At 50.0% G+C, this 22634-nt stretch overlaps 1 protein-coding gene across 1 annotated transcript; it reads left to right on the forward strand.

Moving 5' to 3' along the window:
• Window positions 1-1517: 1517 nt before the first annotated feature.
• On the forward strand, window positions 1518-21028 carry FLCN (folliculin). The gene is made up of 12 exons (XM_077828189.1): window positions 1518-1704; window positions 3664-3943; window positions 4767-4913; window positions 8748-8969; window positions 10204-10364; window positions 11066-11157; window positions 11933-12126; window positions 15047-15160; window positions 15783-15906; window positions 17293-17424; window positions 18408-18513; window positions 19429-21028. The coding sequence occupies exons 2-12, from the start codon at window positions 3695-3697 to the stop codon at window positions 19628-19630; spliced, it is 1743 nt and encodes a 580-aa protein (XP_077684315.1). The 5' UTR covers window positions 1518-1704; window positions 3664-3694; the 3' UTR covers window positions 19631-21028.
• The last annotated feature ends 1606 nt before the right edge of the window (window positions 21029-22634 follow it).

Below are 22634 nucleotides of genomic sequence, written 5' to 3' on the forward strand. Positions count from 1 at the left end.
TGGTCTGAGTGATAGCAACACGTCTCTGGAATGGACAGTGATTCTGTTCCCCAGCAGCAGCCACAAAAACAGAATTGAATTGGGTAAAATCTCACAGACAGCATTAGAACAGCTTGTCTTATGCACAAATCCAGAGCTCAGTAGCATCTCTCTCTGTTGCATTGATGGCATGCAAGATAATTTTCATGTCAGCCCCATGCAGCTGGCCCTGGGGACACCCTGCGCAGCGGTCCCGAGTGGTGGTGGGAGCAACCACAGCTCGGCAGCTCCCACCAGCGGGTGATCCCTGGCAGTTGGTGCCACACTGGCCCTGGTGCCCCTCTCCCCCAGCAGCGGTCCTGGGTCCTGCCGGAGCGGCTGCTGCTACTGGCCCAGCCCCCCCCACTCCTGAGCAGCAGCCCCCCAGAATGCCCCCTGAACAGGGTGCTCCTCCGAGCAGTGCCCCCCCCAGCTCCCCTCCAGCAGTGGTCCCCCAAAATTTAGCCAGGGTATTTATACTATAAGTCATGGACAGGTCACAGGCTGTAAATTTTTGTTTATTGCCTGTGACCTGTCCATGGCTTTTACTAAAAATACCCATGACTAAATCGTAGCCTTAACGATGGGAAATCAACTTGAAATACTCCTTCCATTTACAGTAACCTGTAACATTCCGAAAATTAACCAGATACCATGTTCTGTGCCTTAACAAATACAGCTGGTCAACAGTCACCCTTTAACTGTGTGAGGGCTGCATGTTTGAGGTGCCTGGGTCAAAGTATAATGTTAAAAAAAATGTTTTTTTTAAAAGACACTGTCATGATTGTTTGTACACAACTGTTCTAGGTTGGGCAGGGCGGGTACCCCGTTGTTCGTGGGCCAGGATACCCCCATTTGTCTTCACCCATTTCTTCAGCCTTCCCAGTGCCCCTGGGTTGGACCCTCCACTGCCTTGGACCCTCCCGTAGCACCACTCTTCCAACCAGGAGGCCCCAGAGCCGGGAGGGGGAGCGGATCCCTTGCATCCTGCAGCAGCAGGTGACAGCATAGGCACTATGAGTCTCTAGATTTTCACCAATCAAATTACATTTCCCCAACCCCAACCCCAACCTGGCCCCAGCATTGCACCCAGGAGCTCCCAGACTGATCTGCATAGCGCCCCCTTCTGGGCAACCCTGGGATTGGCCCCGCCCAGCGCAGCCCCTCCCACACGCACGAGTTGTGTATCCCAGGCCAGCCCTGGCGGAGTGTACCATCTTCCCGCTGCTGGGGGGCAGCGCTACCTAAGAGCCAGAGCACGGCTGTTGCTTCCTCACCCCAGCCCGGTCCTTGGCTGGCTCAGCCCCCGACTTCGCTCTGCCCCGCTGGCGCTAAGAGACACAGGGCCCTGGCTCCACAGACCCCACCCCCCGCCGGAAGAAATGGTTCAGACCACTGCCTGTGAGTCGGGATGGCCTCGGACTGAACCACTGACCTGTGCTGGGGGGGAGAAGAGAGGGGCCGCGGCTGGAAACACGGGAGCAGAAAGGAGACCGAGAAGTGCCACAGTCTGTCCGCGCCGCCCCGCTCCCACTGCCGACCTCGCTTTCAGCCGGGCGAGCGCGCCTGATGCAGGCAAGGCAGCGGGATCGCCCCCCCCCCCGCGGGGTGGTGTTGGTTCGGGCCGTCAGTCAGTGTCAGGCGCCCAGAGGCACGGGACGGGAGGGGTCTCGGAGAAGCTGCCGGGTGAGTGTCCAGACCCCTCCCCCCGCTGGGGGTCTCTGGGCGGGGGGGCCAGGCCGGAGCCTCCCCACCAGTGCCGCGGGGAGGGAGTCGGGCCGGGTCCGGTCCGGTCCTAGCTGGTGGGGGCAGGTGTCCCCGTGGGGGGATCGGGCCAGGTCTCTGCTGGGGGGGCAGGTGTCCTGGGGGGGCGGGATCGGGCCAGGTCTTTGCTGGGAGGGGCAGGTGTCCCCGTGGGGGGGCAGGATCGGGCCAGGTTTCTGCTGGGGGGGGGCAGGTGTCGTGGGGGGGGGATCGGGCCAGGTCTCTGCTGGGGGGGCAGGTGTCCTGGGGGGGATCGGGCCAGGTCTCTGCTGGGTGGGCAGGTGTCCCCGTGGGGGGGCAGGATCGGGCCAGGTCTCTGCTGGGGGGCAGGTGTCCTGGGGGGGGATCGGGCCAGGTCTCTGCTGGGGGGGCAGGTGTCCTGGGGGGGGGATCGGGCCAGGTCTGTGCTGGGAGGGCAGGTGTCCTGGGGGGGCAGGATCGGGCCAGGTTTCTGCTGGGGGGCAGGTGTCCTGGGGGGGATCGAGCCAGGTCTCTGCTGGGGGGGCAGGTGTCCTGGGGGGCGGGATCGGGCCAGGTCTGTGCTGGGGGTGCAGGTGTCCTGGAGGAGGATTGGGCCAGGTCTCTGCTGGGAGGGTAGGTGTCCCCGTGGGGGGGCAGGATCGGGCCAGGTTTCTGCTGGGGGGGCAGGTGTCGTGGGGGGGATCGGGCCAGGTCTCTTCTGGGGGGGCAGGTGTCCTGGGGGGTGGGATCGGGCCAGGTTTCTGCTGGGAGGGCAGGTGTCCCCGTGGGGGGGATCGGGCCAGGTCTCTGCTGGGGGGGCAGGTGTCCTGGGGGGGGATCGGGCCAGGTCTCTGCTGGGGGGGCAGGTGTCCTGGGGGGTGGGATCGGGCCAGGTTTCTGCTGGGAGGGCAGGTGTCCCCGTGGGGGGGGATCGGGCCAGGTCTCTGCTGGGGGGGCAGGTGTCCTGGGGGGTGGGATCGGGCCAGGTTTCTGCTGGGAGGGCAGGTGTCCCCATGGGGGGCAGGATTGGGCCAGGTTTCTGCTGGGGGGGCAGGTGTCCTGGGGGGGGATCGGGCCAGGTCTCTGCTGGGGGGGGCAGGTGTCCTGGGGGGGGGCGGGATCGGGCCAGGTTTCTGGTGGGAGGGCAGGTGTCCCTGTGTGGGGTGGGTCAGGCCAGGCCTCTGCTCGGGGGGCAGGTGTCCCCGTGGGTGGGGGGGATCGGGCCAGGTCTCTGCTGGGTGGGGGTCGGGTGTCCCGGGGGTTGGGGGATAGGGCCAGGTCTCTTCTGGGGGGGGCAGGTGTCCCCGCGGGGGGGGAATCGGGCCAGGTCTCTGCTGGGGGGCAGGTGTCCCCATGGGGGACATCGGGCCAGGTCCTAGCGGGGGCAGACAGGTGTCAGGCAGGTTCTGGGGGGGGGGCAGGTCCCGCCATGGGGTAGGTCAGGCCAGGTCCCAGCAGGGGGCAGAGAGGTGCCCCCAGGTGGGGAGTTGGGGGTCAGGCTAGGGAACAGGTACCCCATGAGTAGCCCAGACTTGTTCCTGTGACACAAAAGTCGGGTGGGGTGGGGGAGCTGATCTCCCCTCTCGTCCTTAGAAGTGTCCCTGCAGGTCCGGGTTGAGGCAGGGGGCAGCATGGGGAAGACCCCCTGGATTGGACCCTCCACTGCCTTGGACCTTCCCAGTGCCCAGGCCTGAGAACCCTGCACTAGACTCGCCCACTTGCCTAGCGAGAAAAGGGCCCAACTGAGATCTGTGACTTGTAGCCTGCATGACCCCTTCAGAAGTGACCTGGCCGCAGAGCTGAACCTGACTCCGAGCGTCTTCCGAGTGGAAAGATCAGGGCTGGTCCTGATCGGAATGGGGGGATGTTTTGGTTTCTGTTTGTTAGACTGATGTTGGGTCCTTCCTCCCGCACCTGCAGGGGAGCGGAGGAGCCGTCTTAAGCTATCGCTATGAACGCCATCGTTGCCCTCTGTCATTTCTGTGAGCTCCATGGCCCTCGCACCCTCTTTTGTACAGAGGTGCTGCATTCGCCGCTTCCTCAAGGCGCAGGGAATGGAGACAGCCCTGGGCAAAGTGAGCAAGCAGAAGACGAAGAAGGTGGCATTCAGATGAGCAGCAGGATCCGCTCACACAGCCCAGCGGAAGGCGCTAGTGCGGACTCTAGTAGCCCGGGGCCAAAGAAGTCAGATATGTGTGAGGTGTGTGTGTGGCCACCCTGTGTCTTTTGCTGAACTAATGGGCTTTGGGATTCTCAGTGAAGGGCCATGTTATTGTTTGGGAGAAAAAATAGTGCACAGAAAATGGCTTATACTTGCACTGTGTCAGTAACAACAAAGGATCCCGAAACCCTCCTAAACTCTAGATTAGATTAGAATTGTTTTGCCCACCACTGACGTGCGGCCATCTCTGTGGCTAAAGCCTGACCATGGATTAACAGCAGCAACGCTCACGCAAAAGTATTAAACAGGAAATGGAAAAAATTCTGTATCTAGTTCAAATTGTAGGGAAAATGTATTCACCCATGTGTCTGTCCATCCGTCCGTCCCCAGGGGTGCTCTTCCACTTAACTTTTAGTGCCTTTCTTATGAAGCTATTCCTAGTGTGCTTTGTGTCTCTCAAGTGGTGACAGATTTCAGTATGTCACTGGATTCATGGTTGCTTCCACCATTAGCTGAATTTGGCCAGTGGTGTAGCCAACATCAAATACAAAATCCAGTGAGGGAGGGAGTTGTGAAAGAGGCTGTAGGAAAGGAAGGATGGTCCAGTGGTTAGGACTTGGGAGAGCTGGATTCGAGTCCCGGCTGTGCCACAGACTTCCTGATCATGAGTGAGTCACTCAGCCTCTTGGTGCCTCAGTTCCCGGTCTGTAAATACTTTCCGATCTCCCCGAGGTGTGGTGAGGACATCTATGCTGAAGATTGTCAGTCATTCCGGTGCTATGGTAATGAGGCCTACATATAAGTACATTAGATAGTTGTGTCCTACTTTACTATAGGATTTTCCTTTTCTTTCTGTGGTCAGGGTTGCCGCTCTCTTGCAGCAGGACACCCTGGATATGTCAGCCATGACGCAGAGACATCAATCAAATATGTCAGCCACCAGCACCCAAACCATCCGCAGCTGTTTAGCATTGTGCGTCAGGCCTGTGTCCGCAGCCTAAGTTGTGAGGTAAGTGATATGAAATGCAGGAAGAAAATCTGTGTATAGACATAAAAAAGAAGCTTACAAGAAGTGGAAGGTTGGACATATGACCAGGGAAGAGTATAAAAATATTGCTCGGGCATGTAGGAATGAAATCAGGAGGGCCAAATCGCACCTGGAGCTGCAGCTAGCGAGAGATGTCAAGAGTAACAAGAAGGGTTTCTTCAGGTATGTTGGCAACAAGAAGAAAGCCAAGGAAAGTGTGGGACCCTTACTGAATGAGGGAGGCAACCTAGTAACAGAGGATGTGGAAAAAGCTAATGTACTCAATGCTTTTTTTGCCTCTGTTTTCACTAACAAGGACAGCTCCCAGACTGCTACGCTGGGCATCACAAAATGGGGAAGAGATGGCCAGCCCTCTGTGGAGATAGAGGTGGTTAGGGACTATTTAGAAAAGCTGGACGTGCACAAGTCCATGGGGCCGGACGAGTTGCATCCGAGAGTGCTGAAGGAATTGGCGGCTGTGATTGCAGAGCCATTGGCCATTATCTTTGAAAACTCGTGGCGAACCGGGGAAGTCCCGGATGACTGGAAAAAGGCTAATGTAGTGCCAATCTTTAAAAAAGGGAAGAAGGAGGATCCTGGGAACTACAGGCCAGTCAGCCTCACCTCAGTCCCTGGAAAAATCATGGAGCAGGTCCTCAAAGAATCAATCTTGAAGTACTTGCATGAAAGGAAAGTGATCAGGAACAGCCAGCATGGATTCACCAAGGGAAGGTCATGCCTGACTAATCTAATCGCCTTTTATCATGAGATTACTGGTTCTGTGGATGAAGGGAAAGCAGTGGATGTATTGTTTCTTGACTTTAGCAAAGCTTTTGACACGGTCTCCCACAGTATTCTTGTCAGCAAGTTAAGGAAGTATGGGCTGGATGAATGCACTATAGGGTGGGTAGAAAGCTGGCTAGATTGTCGGGCTCAACGGGTAGTGATCAATGGCTCCATGTCTAGTTGGCAGCCGGTGTCAAGTGGAGTGCCCCAGGGGTCGGTCCTGGGGCCGGTTTTGTTCAATATCTTCATAAATGATCTGGAGGATGGTGTGGATTGCACTCTCAGCAAATTTGCGGACGATACTAAACTGGGAGGAGTGGTAGATACGCTGGAGGGGAGGGATAGGATACAGAAGGACCTAGACAAATTGGAGGATTGGGCCAAAAGAAATCTGATGAGGTTCAATAAGGATAAGTGCAGGGTCCTGCACTTAGGACGGAAGAATCCAATGCACCGCTACAGACTAGGGACCGAATGGCTAGGCAGCAGTTCTGCGGAAAAGGACCTAGGGTGACAGTGGACGAGAAGCTGGATATGAGTCAGCAGTGTGCCCTTGTTGCCAAGAAGGCCAATGGCATTTTGGGATGTATACGTAGGGGCATAGCGAGCAGATCGAGGGACGTGATCGTCCCCCTCTATTCGACATTGGTGAGGCCTCATCTGGAGTACTGTGTCCAGTTTTGGGCCCCACACTACAAGAAGGATGTGGATAAATTGGAGAGAGTCCAGCGAAGGGCAACAAAAATGATTAGGGGTCTAGAACACATGACTTATGAGGAGAGGCTGAGGGAGCTGGGATTGTTTAGCCTGCAGAAGAGAAGAATGAGGGGGGATTTGATAGCTGCTTTCAACTACCTGAAAGGGGGTTCCAAAGAGGATGGCTCTAGACTGTTCTCAATGGTAGCAGATGACAGAACGAGGAGTAATGGCTTCAAGTTGCAGTGGGGGAGGTTTAGATTGGATATTAGGAAAAACTTTTTCACTAAGAGGGTGGTGAAACACTGGAATGCGTTGCCTAGGGAGGTGGTGGAATCTCCTTCCTTGGAAGTTTTTAAGGTCAGGCTTGACAAAGCCCTGGCTGGGATGATTTAACTGGGAATTGGTCCTGCTTCGAGCAGGGGGTTGGACTAGATGACCTTCAGGGGTCCCTTCCAACCCTGATATTCTATGATTCTATGATTCTATGACTCTGGGAGGGGGCTGAGGATTGGGGTGCAGGAGGGGGTTTGGGGTGCTTGCTCTGGGAGGGGGCTCAGAGCAGGGTTCGGGCTGCAGGAGGCGGTTTGGGGTGCTGACTCCAGAAGGAGGCTCAGGGGTGAGGGTTGGAGTGCGGCCTCCCGCCAGGCAGCACTTACCTCTGGTGGCACAGTGAGGCTAAGGCAGGCTCCCTGCCTACCCCGGCCCCACACTGCTCCTGGAAGGGGCCAACGTGCCCCATGGCCCCTGGGGGGTGGGCAGGAGGCACGTGGCTCTGTGCGCTGCTCCTCTCTGCAAGCACCGCCCCTGCAGCTCTTCCGGCCAATGGGAGCTGCAGGGGCGGTGCTTGCAGGCAGGAGCAGCGTGTGGAGGGAGACCCCTACCTCCCACACCCGTTGCCCTGGCTCTGCGCTGGCCTCTTCCGGGAGCGGCGTAGGGCCGGGGTAGGTAAGGAGTCTGCCTTAGCAGCAGCCACACTGCGCCGTCGGAGATTGCAATCAACTGGGAGATCCTCTAGGACTGACCAGTCGATCGTGATCGGTTGGTGACCAGTGAACTACACAGAGCTCTCTTTCAGGTCTGGGAAAGGTATGTGTCACAGCTAGATATAAAGGTGGAACAGATTAGTTACCATGGATGCTAAAACACTTGCTAGAGAGCATTGGAGGTGATCAGACGATGAAAATTAAAAATTAATTCATCATAGCTCTGAAATGACTGAAACTTTATATAAACCCTTTCAGGCCTTCTTTGTGCATCAGAAAGGGCAGAGTCCAGCATTTTTTCTTTTGCAGTCACTTTTAAAAATTCCTGCCAAATACTGAGACCGAGTGTCTTGCCTTGCCTTCCGTCTCCAACCCCTTCCTGTGGCTGTGGAGGGGGCTGACATCACCCCCACACTCTGCCCCAGCCCGGTGCCCCCTCCCAGAGCCAGTACCCCATACCCCCTCCTGCACCCCAACACTCTGCTCCAGGCTCAGCCCAGAGCTCCCTCCCACACTGCAAACCCCTTGGCCCCAGCCCAGAGCCTGCACCTCCTCCCCAAACCCCCGCCCCAGCCCGGTGAAAGTGAGTGAGGGTGGGGGAGCACGAGCAACGGGGGCGGGGTGGGGGGAGATGGAGTGAGTGGGGTAGGGCTTTCGGTAGATCCTGGGTTGCCCTTAAGATTCAAAAGTGCTCTTGGGCGTAAAAAGGTTAGAGACCACTGGTGTAGTTTGAAGGCTTGTCTCTTTCACCCATAGAAGTTGGTCCAGTAAGAGAGATTACCTCACCCACCTTGTCCCTCTCTCATCTGATCTGTTACTGGAGAGAATCTTTGCTAACTTTGGGATGCCTACTCTTCACCTGAAGCAAAGGCACTTGTGATCTCAGAGCTGTGTTTTCGCTTTCTTGTATTTGCCCCTATTTATTTTACTTATTTATTTCCAAAATAAGACACCTTGATGGTAATGTTTCAGGCTGTTGCTTCATATTGGTAAATGTTGGTTTTGACCTTTGTGGACTGATAAAGTACAGCCTCGTACAAAAGGAGGGCAAGCCTTACAGAAGTTGAGATTGCCCCAGCTCACTTCATCAATTTTTCTGTAGCAGAATACAGAGGCATTCTTAAGTTCCAGTTAACCTGAAGGATGTGCCAGGTACATGGGGCAGCAGCGGAGATGTTTGGCTCCATCTATCAGACTTTCTGTGTTGGGTGGCACTCCTGAAAGGGCTGCCCATGCCTCAGCAGGCAATATCCTAACAAGTAAGAAAGCTCTGCTTGAAGAGCTCGACGTAGTTTCAGTTAAGTGATGTGCTCAGCCAATGTGTTCCAACATGTCCATTTCCCACCAGGTCTGCCCGGGACGTGAAGGCCCTATCTTCTTTGGGGATGAACAGCATGGCTTTGTGTTCAGCCACACCTTCTTCATCAAAGACAGCCTGGCACGTGGCTTCCAGCGCTGGTACAGCATCATCACTATTATGATGGACCGGATCTATCTCATAAACTCCTGGCCTTTCCTGCTGGGGAAGATCCGAGGCATCATTGATGAGCTTCAGGGAAAAGCACTCAAGGTGGGTCTGCTCGAGAGAGAACACAAATACGGGTGAGAGAAAGAAGGTTAAGTGGGATGGGCGTGTTCAACAGTTTGGGAGAGAAGTAAAGAGTAATGTATGAAGCTAGAGCTTTAAGGGAAATTTAGGGTGATATTGGGATTAAGGGGCACATAGGGATGGACCCATGCTGTGGATGCCTCAGGAGGGAAGAAAGACATCTTCTCCATCCCATCTCTTTTGTTGCCTGTAAGCAGGGGTTGAACTGTGGGAGGGGGGAGGGAGGAATTGTGGTATACCTCCAAGCTCTGCCCACAAAATAAACTCGCCCCATGTGAGACATTGGAATGAGGGCCACTCATGGTAGACTGTGCAGATGTTCAAAATATGATTGTGCAGCACTCAAACTCCGCTTGGTTCCTTCTTGGTGGGGCTTAGCTGTGCCTAGAGGCTTTGCTAGGTTTCTTGGGCTTGGCTGCTTCCAGATTGGGGCGGGGAAAATAGCTCCCAAATGCCACCCACTTGTGGCACCAAAGTGTGGTGTCTCCCACAGGAAATTGGGCAGATCTGCTCTTCTCTCTTTCTCACATGAGGAGTGAAATAATGTAAATGTTAACGATACCTGTCATCGCTGGGTATCTGAGATAACACCTCTTGGAAATGAATGGGGCAGTTCACACCCCTCAGAGCTATAGTAAATTTTCTAAATCACTTAGGTGCTTTAGGCTCCCAAGTCCAACTTTCAAAAGTGCCTAAGTCCCATTGAAAATCAGTGGGACAAGGTGCTTTTGAAAATTGTATCCCCAGTCTCTGAATACTTAGTCATTTCTGCATCCGTTTCACTCTGTTTCGAGGTTTCTTCACAACCATAAATGGTAGAGACTTACTTTTTATTTTTTTCCATTTTTTTCTTTCTTTTAAAGCTGAGATTCTGGAGAATCAAATAGCAGCTTGAGAGAGGTGCCAGTGTGGCAAACTGCCATATACCAGCCCAATCAAGTCTTGTCTATAATAATGTCATTCTTTCTCCATCTTTCCTGGATCTAAGGGGAAAATTTTCAATTTGTCCATCCTTCTGGTGGGAAAAGAGGCACAGAGCAATGGAACAAGAATTGCCAGCTTGATTCTGTAGCTGATGGGAAATAGTGTTTTATTTTGCGTTACAAGGTGCATCTGCCTAGTTGTTCTACTGTGTCATATTTAATAAAAAATGTCTCTTCTGTTGTCCTCTAACTGTCTTTATTTTGTAACTCAGGTGTTTGAAGCTGAGCAGTATGGGTGCCCGCAGCGAGCCCAGCGCATGAATACGGCCTTCACCCCCTTTTTGCACCAGAGGAATGGTAATGCCGCCCGTTCCCTAACGTCGCTGACCAACGATGAGAACCTGTGGGCGTGTCTGCACACCTCCTTTGCTTGGTAATGCCCTCTGTGTCTCTGGGGCCTATGCCACCTGTTGGAATAACAGAGACATTTCCCAGCATCCTAGAATAGTAGGGAGCATCTAAGTTGTTGGCTGCGGTAGGAACCATGGTGATCAGCCTGTCTGATCTAGAGGGAGGGGCTCTGCAAAGCATCAGACAAAAGTGCAAGGAGGAAATAGAGCTCTTTTATCCCACCCCACCCTGCACCTAACTTGTGACAGTAGTAACTCTGTTGTGTTGAACAGTCTAACTCTGCCATGCCCTGATACCTTGTACTGTACCTTGTAGAGCATAAGATGTTTTACCCTGCCAAATGGGCGTGCGTTAGTGAAATTTCACAGCATGCTGTGCCAATGCCAGACTCGGACATCAGACTCCTCTGGAGAAGTGCTGTGGAGAGTGGCGTACTCTTGGAGATGAGATGGTTTGGGTTTTTTTTAGGAGGGGTGTAATAGTATGTTACTGCAGCCTTTCTTTCCAATGCCATTGGGTGTCCCAGTCCGCTGTGAAAAGTTTTAGTAGTTACAACATGGGGAATTGAAGCATTGCTCAAATGAGCCACATCTCAGTGACAGCCTGATTCTTGGTAAGCTTACTCAGCCAGATTGCATGCTGGCAGGTCTGCCCCCAGCAAGTAGGCTTGATGAATGCTGTTTTTTTTTTTTTCCCCTCCCCTCTCACTCCCCACTTCACCAGGCTTTTGAAAGCCTGTGGCAGCCGACTCACTGAGAAGCTTCTGGAGGGAGCTCCCACAGAGGACACCCTAGTTCAGATGGAAAAGCTTGCAGGTGAGTCTCCAAACTTCTAGAGCAGGGAGAGCATTTCGGAATGCTTTGAATGGGGAAACTGTGAACATCTGCTCATTACATCCCCAGTATAAGTACTGTTTGCCTCTGTCATCCTGTGATACAACTTGCCTAATGACTCATGTCCTCCCATGTGGAAAGAAATCTGATGTGAAAATAGGACCCGTGGAGGTTTAAGGTCTCCCTGTGTGCATTCATTATTTGCATATTGGCCTCGCATTTCCATGATATCTGTACCTTTTAGCTGGGATGTAGCTCACACTGTGTCTGGATGGCCAAGAGAGGTGGTTATTGCATGACATGAGACTTTTCCCCTTTCTTACTATTTCACAGACTTCCTAAATATATAGAAACATGGATTTCCCACATTGAATTAGTTCATCAGTCCATCTACTTGAGTATCTGCATAGCCTGCCTCAAGGAGCAGCTGGTCCCTTCAAAGGAAGGATACAGAAAGCTCCAGAGTGTATTTGGCCAATTGTGCAGTGTTCTATCTGGGTGAAAACTTACTTCCTGACTCTCTGGTGGTCATTTTATGCCCTGAAGCATGAGTTTTGATTACTTATTACCATAGCTTACATAGTAAGCTGCAAATACTACCGTCATGTAAAGGCCCACCCATTTCTCCCCTCCCTCCCAAAATTGGCCATAGTGAGTCAAGTGTTAAACGATACTAGATGATGATCAGAAATTGAGCTCTGGGGCAGTTGTTGTATCTGGAGGGAACATAACAAATGATCTTTCTCTTCTCTTGGAGACCTGAAAGAAGAGTCAGAAGGCTGGGATGGCTCAGAGGGAGAAGAAGAGAAGCCTTCTGCCCAGCCAGATGTTGTAGAAGGGCGGGAGCTAACTAAATGCCCAACGGACGCATCTCTGATGTCCGATGGCAGCAGCTGGAATGTAGCTCCCAGAAGGCTGTCCGTCTTCCGGTCCCTCAGGCACATGAGACAGGTAGGAAAAGAGGACTGGAGCCTTTGGCTGGGTGCTTTCTGACCTATGTGCCGGCAAAGCCTTTATTCAGAAGAGAATGGCTACTTACTGCCATGTGTTGTGTTTTACACACACACGTTTTTCTCCTGGGGTCTAAATTCAGTTTTTCTTTCCTGGTACCTCTTTCATCTACCTCTGAATGTCAGCAGTGCTGCTCAAAGAGGAGTCAGCAAAGAACTTGAAAACCATCTGGCATCTGAAGCATGGGGTGGGCGGGTGTCACGATTATAAGGTGAACTGCATCTCTAACTCCTCTTGGTCTGAGTGCGCCCACTCTAGGTCACTTGTCTTTCAGGGAGGAATTGCACAATTCTCTCACAGATCAGGCCCTGAGTTGCAGTCCCCTATGTGTCAGCTATGATTTACTTCAGCAGGCCTGATATATGTCCAGCCCCTGCACTTCTGTTCCCTCTGAGAGCCATGACAGTGGTTTAATACAGCGACAAACCAACCTCTTTAGAGCAAAGTATTCTTTAGTTAAAACGAAAGCATTTAAGAGAAAACCCCTCTGAAAAATTATAAAGCAGACTGTAGGTATGTCTAGCTTTTCCCTAAGGCTTCCCTGAATCTGGGAAGGCCTGATTTCTTTAGATCCCCCTGCCCCCCGAGTCTCTGTCTGTCAGCCTGTCTCCCTGAGTGAGCCTCTTGAATGTTTGTCTCTAGCCTCCCAGACTGGCAAGACAAGGCTCACAACTCGGGGACAGGATCCTCAAAGCTCACAGCTTGGCCCTTTGTCTTCCAGGCATGTGCTTAGTGCTGCTTGTCTAGGACTATTGTGGGGCTTTCCTGTTTGTGTTTCCACAGCCCCCTCTTAAGGTAGATCAATCCTTCGTAGAAAAATTCTAATAACCCTCCATAGTTGTACAGAAACTTTAGTTCACTGATCAGGTCACTTACAATGGTATGAATATTGTTTGTAGATTAACGTACAGTTCTCCACACCTGTCAAAGTTGGCAAACAGGGCAGTGGTAATGGGAGTTAGGCATTTTCATCCCCGGACCAGTAGTATGAACACATCACAGGTCAGTAGTGACTGAAAGTTGTTGTCATGTATTGGCAGTTTGGCCTGTATGAAGTGTTAGGTCTCAGTCCCGTTCCAAATGAGCAATTGTCTGTCTTACCCAAACCACCAGTGCAGTTGGAATGGACTGGCCCACTTGTTGGCAGCCTCAGCTGAGAGACCAAGGAGTGAATGAATGTCCCTGGGAACTGAACTGTTCTCTTACCTGTGGTTAGAACTGAATTCAATCCTAGGTTGTGGACAGAAATGTTGGCAGGGAAGTATGCGCTCTTGTGCTTGCTCTGAGACAGAGCTGAAGTCCTGCTGTGATGGTTGGGCCTATAAATTGACCCTAACTGTGAGTGCAACAGCAAAAAGTGAGTGAAAGTTTATAAAACGTTGCAATAACCTATAACACCAAATGTTGGTGGGAAAAGGGGCAAAAGGGAGACTCAGTCCAAACCAAAAGGCTGACTGATATAATTCAGGGACTGTGTTAAAATGTGCCTGGCAAAGTGTGGGAGCAGAAATCAATGGACCAAAATTGGTGTGTCAGAAATTAGTCCTAATAGATGGACAAAATAATGAAGGGATTGGCTGTTCCACCCATTGCTTCTTTGGAGCTCTTAAAAAGAAAGATGTTTGGGGATAAATTAGCAGAAGAAAAAGCTGTCTGACAACTACCACTACAGTCAGTTTTACCAGCATGGCTGCCACCGTCTCCTGGGATCCCCGGATCTACCGTAACACCACTGGGCCGTCGGTGTTCTGGTCCTAAAAGATCGGGCCAGAGTGGGCCAGAGAGATGAACGCAGAAGCCATAATCACTTCCACTGGTTCCAGCTGACTCCCAAACACCCCTTGGGGTGTGAGACTTTTTCTCCACTCACTCCTTGTGTGTCCTTTTTCCTTCCTCATCTCATTTCTTTTCTTTCCTATCCCTCTCCTTTTGCATTCAGTTTAATAAAAGCCCAGCTAAGACTGCAATACTGCTATCAGCCTGTGACCAAAAAGGCAAATAGAAGCAAACAGTCCGATGCTGGTACCAGTTTTCCAGGTCTCCGAGTGGCTGATAAGACTGTGTGCTGTCCCTGTTGTTTTCCAGCAGTGAGGTTGCAAGTGAAAGTCAACACCAGAGACAGAAGCTGCATTTTCTAGCTGTGGTGTTCTCGTCTTTCCATTTTATGTGGGTTTCTCTTGTTTTGTCATATAGGAAACAAAAGGAGACTTTGACAACAGCAATAACAACTCCAGCCCATTTCAACGAACTTTTTCTCCCTCTCTCTCTCCTTCCCCCCACCCCACGCAAAAGACAGTTATCACCATCTTTAATACTATCTGAAAGACTGTCAAACAAGGGTTTTTTTCCCCTTCTAAAGGCTCTTTGCAGTGAAAGAGAACATGGATGTTATTAAAATAAACCTTACTTAACACTTTACATTTCAAGTCCTTTAACTATTTTCCTTCTTTTCTGTATCTTTAACAAAGGTTAAAAATGACTTTTAATCGTGTGTTTGGTATGGCATTAAGCAGGCTGAGGTCTCTGTATTACCAAACCCTGAACCTTGTTTCCAACTGTTTAATGTTGGACAGAGACAGAGTCATATTAACACCTTTAACTCTTTGAGCCCATATATTCCATCTAAATTAATACAAGAGCCCCAACAGGCGGTCAGTCTGGCATCTTTCACCAATGCTAAAATACATATTTAAACTTGTGCTGTATGCAGACAGACTTAATGGTAATAGTTCACTAGCATTTCCAATAGGTAATCAGTAACATGGCAGGAAGGCTACTTTGCAAACATGCTTGTGATGGACTAAAATGGTGAAGGAAAGTAGTAAAATATCCAAGTAAACTCTGGATTATCTTGTTTCAGGTCCTGGGGGCATCAGCTTTCCGTATGCTGGCATGGCATGTATTAATGGGGAACCAGGTCATCTGGAAAGCACGAGATGCAGATCTCGTCCAGTCTGCCTTTGACATCCTACGGGTAAGAACTTGTTTCTTCATCTCCCTGTTGCATCTTGTTGCATAGTTGTTTAATAGTTTAGGCCCTCAAATTGACCTGCCTCTTAAAATATAATCTGGTGGGGAATGTGCTCTGAATTCTATTAGAGTTTAAAACAAAAAATGCTGTTTTGTTACCAAAACCTTACATTAAAAAACCCCAACACCTCTATCGTTTATGTGGGGTCTGCGATAATTAGTGTCTTGCTATTGTGTAACAACCAGCAGCAAGAGAACTGAAATAATCAGACTTCTTCTGAGCAGTGGAGAAAACATCACCGAGTAGAACTGAAAAAGAGGGTACGACCTCTCATATTCCAAGGGTTTCTAGGAGACTTTTTCCCCTTTTGAAGGCTCCATATTGCAGCCTTTAAGTCTCTAAGCCAAGGAAGGCTGGGAGTGATTCCCTGCTCAGCATCGTATTGACCAAAGGGAGTCTTTCAAGCCAAGTGAGGTACTTCCGTCTCCCAGAGTCAGTGCAAGCTGCCTTAGCAGCCGTCCGAGGTGCCACTAGCTTGACAAGTGAGACAGAAACTTGGACGTGAATGGGGCCCATATCTATTTAGTTCTAAAGCTTCTCTTGCCATGTTTGTTTCCTTCCGCAGACCATGCTGCCTATAGGCTGTGTTCGGATTATCCCCTACAGTGACCGCTATGAGGAGGCATATCGGTGTAACTTCCTGGGGCTCAGCCCCCATGTGCATATCCCACCCCACATACTGTCATCTGGTAAGAGCCTGCTCCTGAACCAGCTCCTCTCCCTGTTGCCCATGTTAAAGAAAATACCTTGTGAAGGCAGAGTTGGCAACTAAAGCCCAGCATCCTTGAATGAGCTAGAAGCAGTGCCCCTTTATGCTGTTTTCCAGGTGACCTTACCCATTCTGTTGCTGAGGGACATTGCATGATCATTGCTTGCAGTGGGCTTAATGACTAGAAATCCCAGTTCTAGGTTAATAAGAGGCTAATACTGCTGTATATGGAGCAAACACTGCAGCCTGCCAGAGCGGCACTCAGTTTATATGCACACATACAAATCTGTGACCATCTGCTGTGTGTGGCGGATTTGTGTGAGACATTAACCTAGAGGTGTGTTAAACTTTGTCCATCTGAGGGCTATGTCAGCCTTTCTGAATGGGGATCCTAAACAAATACAGCAACAGTATGGGCCCAATCCAATTCCCACTCAAGTCAAATGGAGTCTTTCCATTGGCCTCCAATGGAAGTTTGATCAGAGCCTTAGTGAGCAAATGGTTTAGATGGAGAATGTTGTAGATGTTAGATAGTAAAGTCTTGGCCAGAGCTGGGTGTTAGGAATTCATTTATAGTAAAACTTTTACAGCAGGGCGCAGGTGGTTGCTATTATATTTCCAAGATTTATTAAGTTAACATCAGCAAGCCAGAGATCTCCCCAGCCAGTTCTTTTAGGACTCATAGGTGCAAGTTATCTGGACCTGCTGATTTTGAAAATGCTTACCCTAAGTAGGTGTTTAACATCCTCCTTCGTTACTAATGGACAGGAAAGTACTTCATCATCCCCATATGATGCGAGTATATCATCCTGCTTCTTTCCGAATACAAAACAGAAATATGTATTGAATGCTTCTGCCTTTTCTGCATCATTAACAATTTTACCATTTCCATCTAGTCATGGGCTTATACCATTGAAAGGATTTCTTTTGTTCCTAATATAGTTTAAAAGCTTCTTATTGTCCTTAGCCCTGCCAGCTATATTTCCCCTCGATGTCTTTAGCTTTTTTACATTTCATAATTTCTAATTTATATTGATTGCCGTTTAGATTCCCCTTTTTCGATTTGTTATATTTCTAATTGCTGCCTTCACTTTGTCAGTGAACCAAATGGGCTTTTAGCCAAAGTTGTCCCCTTTCTTCAATGTGGCATCATATTTTTTTGGCCGTCTAATACGTTCTTCTCAACTCCCAATTTTCATTCACATTTTCTCAGTCTAAACTTTTTCTCCTGATCAATTTCGCTCACAGTTTCCCTCCACTCTGGGGAAATTAGCCCTTCTGAAGCACAGAGTTTACACATTTTGATATATTATTTTTCATAGAGATTGTTGGTTTTAATGTGCTGGGGGGTTTATCATCACTCTAGAATTTGCTGTCCTTGTGGAAGTCCGCACTGCCACCCGGTGCAGCCTCTACCCGGTCCTGTTTGATGATGAGCAGCCCCTCAGCAAGTACGAGTTTGTGGTCACCAGTGGGAGCCCTGTGGCAGCAGACCGAGGTGGGTGCTTTGGAAAGATGGAACTCTGTCAGGAGAGGCCTATGCAGCTGTGGCCGGAATAGAATCTCTGTCTGTAGCTGTTAGCATTCATTCATCAGCATTTGGCTGTGTGGGCTTATTCTTGTGTTCTGGCCGCTAAGAAAGTCTGTATGCAAGGCCACGTCAGTACACAAATATGGTCTTAGAGACCTTGGTATTCTCTAGATAAGCAGGCTGTTGAAATGCTGTTAATTATATAGGATTTGCCATACAACTCAGCAGATTTATAGAAGATTCTTCCTCTTCTCTGAAGAATATTAGACACTCTCACCTGGCCTACAATAATGTATCTAGGGAGATACCTTCCTGATCCATGTTGAACACTCTGTGCTCTGAAACATCTCAGTTCCCTGACCTCAGGTGAGTGCAGTCTAATCTGCTAGTCAGCCAGATGATAAGGATAACATTATCTCGCTCCAGTGTCTGATACTGACTTCCTGGGACTGAACTACAAGGACTAAATTCAGCTTTACCTTGTTTAAAAAAATGTGTCCGATGCTCCCATGCTGAGAGCTTAATTTTACCTACAAACGACGCTTTCCAAGTGGGCCCAGTCATATGGACTGGGTGTGACCCCAAGGCACCGATGTAGACAGCGCATTCAGTGTTTTCAGAGCAGTCCGTTTTTAATTTAGAAGAGATATTTTCATAGGCTCTAAGAGGAGGCACAAGACTGATTCCCCTCTCTCCTCTCACCACCCCTTTAAGGACGTGGGTATAAGAGAGCTAAAACAGGGACTTCTCACGCACTGCAGAAGAAGATCTTACTGCATTCCAGAAGCTGCTGCAGGTCCCCAGCTATGGTTGGAGGATCCTACTAGCATATGTACAGCTGTAGTCTACTGAGCCTTACACAAGTGTCGGCATCCCATGTTAACTGCTGATAAAGGCAATCTGTAGTTCCAGTGTTGTTCCTCTTGTAACCCTTCTCCCTGTGCTTGCAGTTGGCCCTACTATCCTGAACAAGATCGAAGCTGCTCTGACTAACCAGAACCTTTCTGTAGACGTTGTGGATCAGTGCCTTGTCTGCCTGAAGGAGGAGTGGATGAAGTAAGAGGCAACTGCTTTGGTTTCTGTGAAACAGCTTTAGATATTTGTTAATTTAATCCCATCAAGATTTTCCAAAGGGTTTTCTGAAGACACTGGTGGGATAACCAATTTACATATTCATCACTCTGTACAGGACCAGTTAGTAGCCAGTTGACCTTTGACGTTAGTTTTGAGCCCCGCTCTCTGGAGAGCAGTATGATCTGGTGATCTGAGCCCTAGTTCTAATCCTAGCTTTGATACCAGCTCCCTCCGTGGCCTTGGGCAAATCTCTTTTAACCTCTGTGCCTCAATCTCCCCATTTGTAATGCTTGTCTACATGACAAATCTTGCTTACCTCACAAAAGTGTCAGGAGGATTCAAGAGCTGTCTCCATCTTCAGAGCACTTTGCAAATGTATATTGGGCTGTGAATGTCCACTAAGATCTACAAGCAGGTAACTGCCAAACAGATAACATAGTGCTGTTCACCGGGGTGCATGTAAAGGCACAAGTGGTTACAATGGAAGACTGAACTATTGGGTGAAATAATTCATGGCACTAGTGTGGTTTTAGCCTGATTTGAAAGCTAGGAGGGAGTTGGATGTGCACATTCTGTGGGAGGCTCTTCCAAGTGTGCAGCGTGGAATGGATGAAGGCATAAAGGCTAAAATGGGAAAGGAGACCAAGGGAAAATTCAGAACTGCTAAATATTATCAGGGCTGGAAGTGGCTAATAATTATGTCCAGTTCCTTTTTCCAAACCTCTGAGCACAAGAGGAGCTCCTTTGGGATGTTCCTTTTGATGCTTTATTTGCATCTTGTTGCACAGAATAGGATATTGGGTACGAAAGAGAAACTTGCAGTGCTTCCTATGCCTGTATCTCAAACATAATGTGTCCTAATGCATCTCTAGTGACAGGAATTTTTTGTTTCTGCAGTAAAGTGAAGGTCCTCTTTAAATTCACCAAAGTGGACAGTCGACCCAAGGAGGACACTCAAAAACTGCTGAGCATTCTGGGGGCAGCTGAGGAAGACAATGTCAAGCTCCTCAAGTTCTGGATGACTGGCCTGAGCAAAACATACAAGTCGCACCTGATGTCGACAGTCCGCAGCCCAACCTCTTCAGAGTCTCGGAACTAACCGGGAATGCCTAGTCTCACCTGCTGCCTTCGAATACATGCAAAGAACCGAGAGAGTTTTCGTTGAGCCTTCAGCATGCGCATCATGTGAATAGTGAAACACCATTGAACCTCTTTCTGCCCTCAGACTAACTCTAAGAGTTCTAGTTTTAGTCTTTTGAATTGCTGTGAGACTGTGCTCCTCAGAGTGCATGCAATTAGGGCTGCTGTCTGCCTCCCGGTAAGGCTCTGGACTCCAACTCCACTCTGAACCTAGCCTGCAAACTGAATCTAATTCAGTGTAACTCAAGGAATCAGAGTAAACCAGTCAGTGCCCTTGTGCCAGCCTTAACACTAACGGGGTGACAGTAGAACTCCTGCAACTCTGGACTTTATCTTGGATGTTGCCATAAATAGACATCTTGATGCTTGGGACTCTCGAGACAAATAAACTGTTTGTACATAATATCTCTGTAGGTCCCACTTAACTTCTCCATAGGTTAGAGGAGCAAAGAAGCAAGAAAAAATCTTAGGCCATGTGAGTGGGGTTACTACATTCTAACCTTAGTTATGGATCACTCCTATCATTACTTTCTAAAACCACTTCGTGCTCAGTAGATTTGGCTGGATCTGAAGAACTTCATGACTTACGCTACAACCGAGAATTGCAGGAGGAGTCTGATTTGATTTATGTCATTCCATCTTCTTAATATCCTAACTTTAAAACTACACTTTAGGTTTGGTCCAGAAATCTGCTACAGTCCAAAATTGTAAGTGACACAGGGATCGTCTCAGAGCACACGCTGAATGATGATGTGTAGGCGAAGTTCCTTTTTATTTTTTGCTTAAGGATGTAAGTCTTCAAGCACAGAGGGTACTTTATCCTGGACAAGCTCTTCTTACCTTTCTCCTACCCTCAGAAGTGCTCCACTGCTCTCTGTATCCTGAAGTTCCAGCTCGGTGTGTGGTTAAGCAGGAAACAGCCAGTCTACAGACTCTCCCTCACTGTGAAATCCTGAAGTAGCCAATTTGAAGTCCTAATAGTCTGCCAATACCATGGCAAGGAGAGCATGCACCAGAAGAGCAGCACCATCTGTGCATCTTTTAGCTACTGACTTTGGCTCTTAGTGAACATCTTACTGTAAAGGAATTACTGTATTTCTAATTTTATCCTAGGTTATTGTTGGAAAGCTTGACAGGACTATAGAAATTACAAATAAAAAAGGCAAAGGAAGCGAGTTGTAATCCCCTTGACCTAACGTGTTCGTATTTTAACAAGAACCAGAGCTGATATTCAGACCTGTCTGCAGGTTTTGTTTTTATGTATATTTAGTCCATGGGTATTTTTGTCAATAACGTCTGTAAAAATCGCAACAAGAATTAAAGCTCAATCAGAGCTATTTTTGTAAAATGGAGAGCACCTGATTTGTCTTGGTGTTTAAGTATTTTAAAACTGGACTGGACACAAGAGCAGCAATTTAACCACGGGACTTCTCTTGCACTGGTTCCCAGGGTTTGGACTGCAGAACGTTATACATCTTTTTGTTTCTTAGATTCTGCTTCTTGTTTGTAAGAAACAGTTATTCCGAATTGGCTTTAATCCCAAACAACTGATTTGTCAGCTCAGAGGTTCTTGACTATGCACAGCCGTCCCAGGAAGCTGACACAGCCAGTGTGCACACAACCCAGGGGAGAGACCATTATCCTGTTATTTCAGAAACTGCCCAGCTTGATTAACTTCAAGGTTCACCATAAACATGCAGAAAATGCAAGAATTTTCACATAAGCAATGTTCTTGCAGCTCTAGGCCTGCTGGTTTTACTGAAGCTATAGTGGAAATCAACACATTGTTTTTAGCCTGAGTTAATTGACTAATGGGGGAGGGAACCAGTGCCATGATTGACATCTTTCACCAGTCTCTCCCTCTAACTGATGTTCTCCAAAGCCGGGGGAAGGGAGAGGGGAGTCAGGGCTTTAGCCCTGCAGAGTGCTGGGGCTTCAGGCTTTGGCTGCTGGGAGAACAACACATCTGCCCCTGATTACCTCAGCAGGCCACCCAGTCTGTCTGAGGTGGGAGAGGGCACACCCAAAAATTATAATGGGGGGTGCAGGCAAGGGGGTCTCTAGGAGCTGTGCACAGTGAGAGGTGTAGCTCAGGGTGCCGGGGGGGGGGGCAGCTAGGGGCTGTGTGCAGCACAGGGGCTGACAGGAGAAGAGTAGATAGGGGCTTTGTGTGGCTGGCAGGGGGTAGCTCGGTGCAGGGAGGGAGGGTAGCTAGGAGCTCTGTGCGGCATGGTGAGTATCTCAGGGTGGCAGGCACAGGGCAGATGTGTGTGGGCCAGGGGAGTATCTCAGGGTACAGGGAGGGGGTATCTAGTGACTGGGCACAGGCAAGAGGGTAGCTCGGTGCAGGGAGGGGTTAAGGGCAGGGGGGATAGCTCTGGGCAGGGAGGAGTAGCTAGGGGCTGTGTGCGAGCAGGGGGTAGCTCAAGTGCAAGGAGCAGGGCTGCAGGGGGGTAGCTAGAGGCTGTGCATGGGCAGTGGGGTAGCTCAGGGTGCATGGGACTGGAAGAGAGGTAGCTAGGGGCTGTGTGCCAGGGGCGTGCTGGGTAACTAGGTAGAGGTCTCCAAACTGTGTGGCACGTTTCCCCCCCAACTCTCCGCGGGCAAGGCATAACATTTGGGGGCGGGCCCATACCAGCCCCCACAGAGGGTGGCGAGGGAGTTCCACCCAGACCTGCCCCGCCCCCAGCCTCAGCGCCAGCCCCTGCCACCAGCCCTGGCCCCTGCTCCTGGCCTCAGCCCCACCTCCAACTGCAGCCCCAGCCTTGGACCCCTTGGTGTTGTCCATGTTTTGCCACCCCCCCCAACCTCTCAGAGCTGCAGCACCACTCCGGGCCATGACTCTGGGGGCCAAGGGGGTGCAGGGCACAGAAAGTTGAGGCGGCACAATCCTCAAAAGTTTGGGGACCACTGAACTGGGGCTGTGTGTGGGCTGGGGGAGTAGCTCAGGTTGCAGGAAGGGG

This window comes from Eretmochelys imbricata, chromosome 10 (assembly GCF_965152235.1).
Source record: "Eretmochelys imbricata isolate rEreImb1 chromosome 10, rEreImb1.hap1, whole genome shotgun sequence".
Lineage (NCBI taxonomy): Eukaryota > Metazoa > Chordata > Testudines > Cheloniidae > Eretmochelys > Eretmochelys imbricata.

What these genes read in the sequence shown, in the direction of transcription:
- FLCN (XM_077828189.1), top strand. Translation starts at nt 3,695, where the DNA reads ATGAACGCCATCGTTGCCCTCTGTCATTTCTGTGAGCTCCATGGCCCT. An exon ending in TCCGCAGCCTAAGTTGTGAG is followed by an intron (nt 4,914 to 8,747) that starts GTAAGTGATATG and finishes ATTTCCCACCAG; the next exon opens with GTCTGCCCGGGACGTGAAGG. An exon ending in CTGAAGGAGGAGTGGATGAA is followed by an intron (nt 18,514 to 19,428) that starts GTAAGAGGCAAC and finishes TTGTTTCTGCAG; the next exon opens with TAAAGTGAAGGTCCTCTTTA.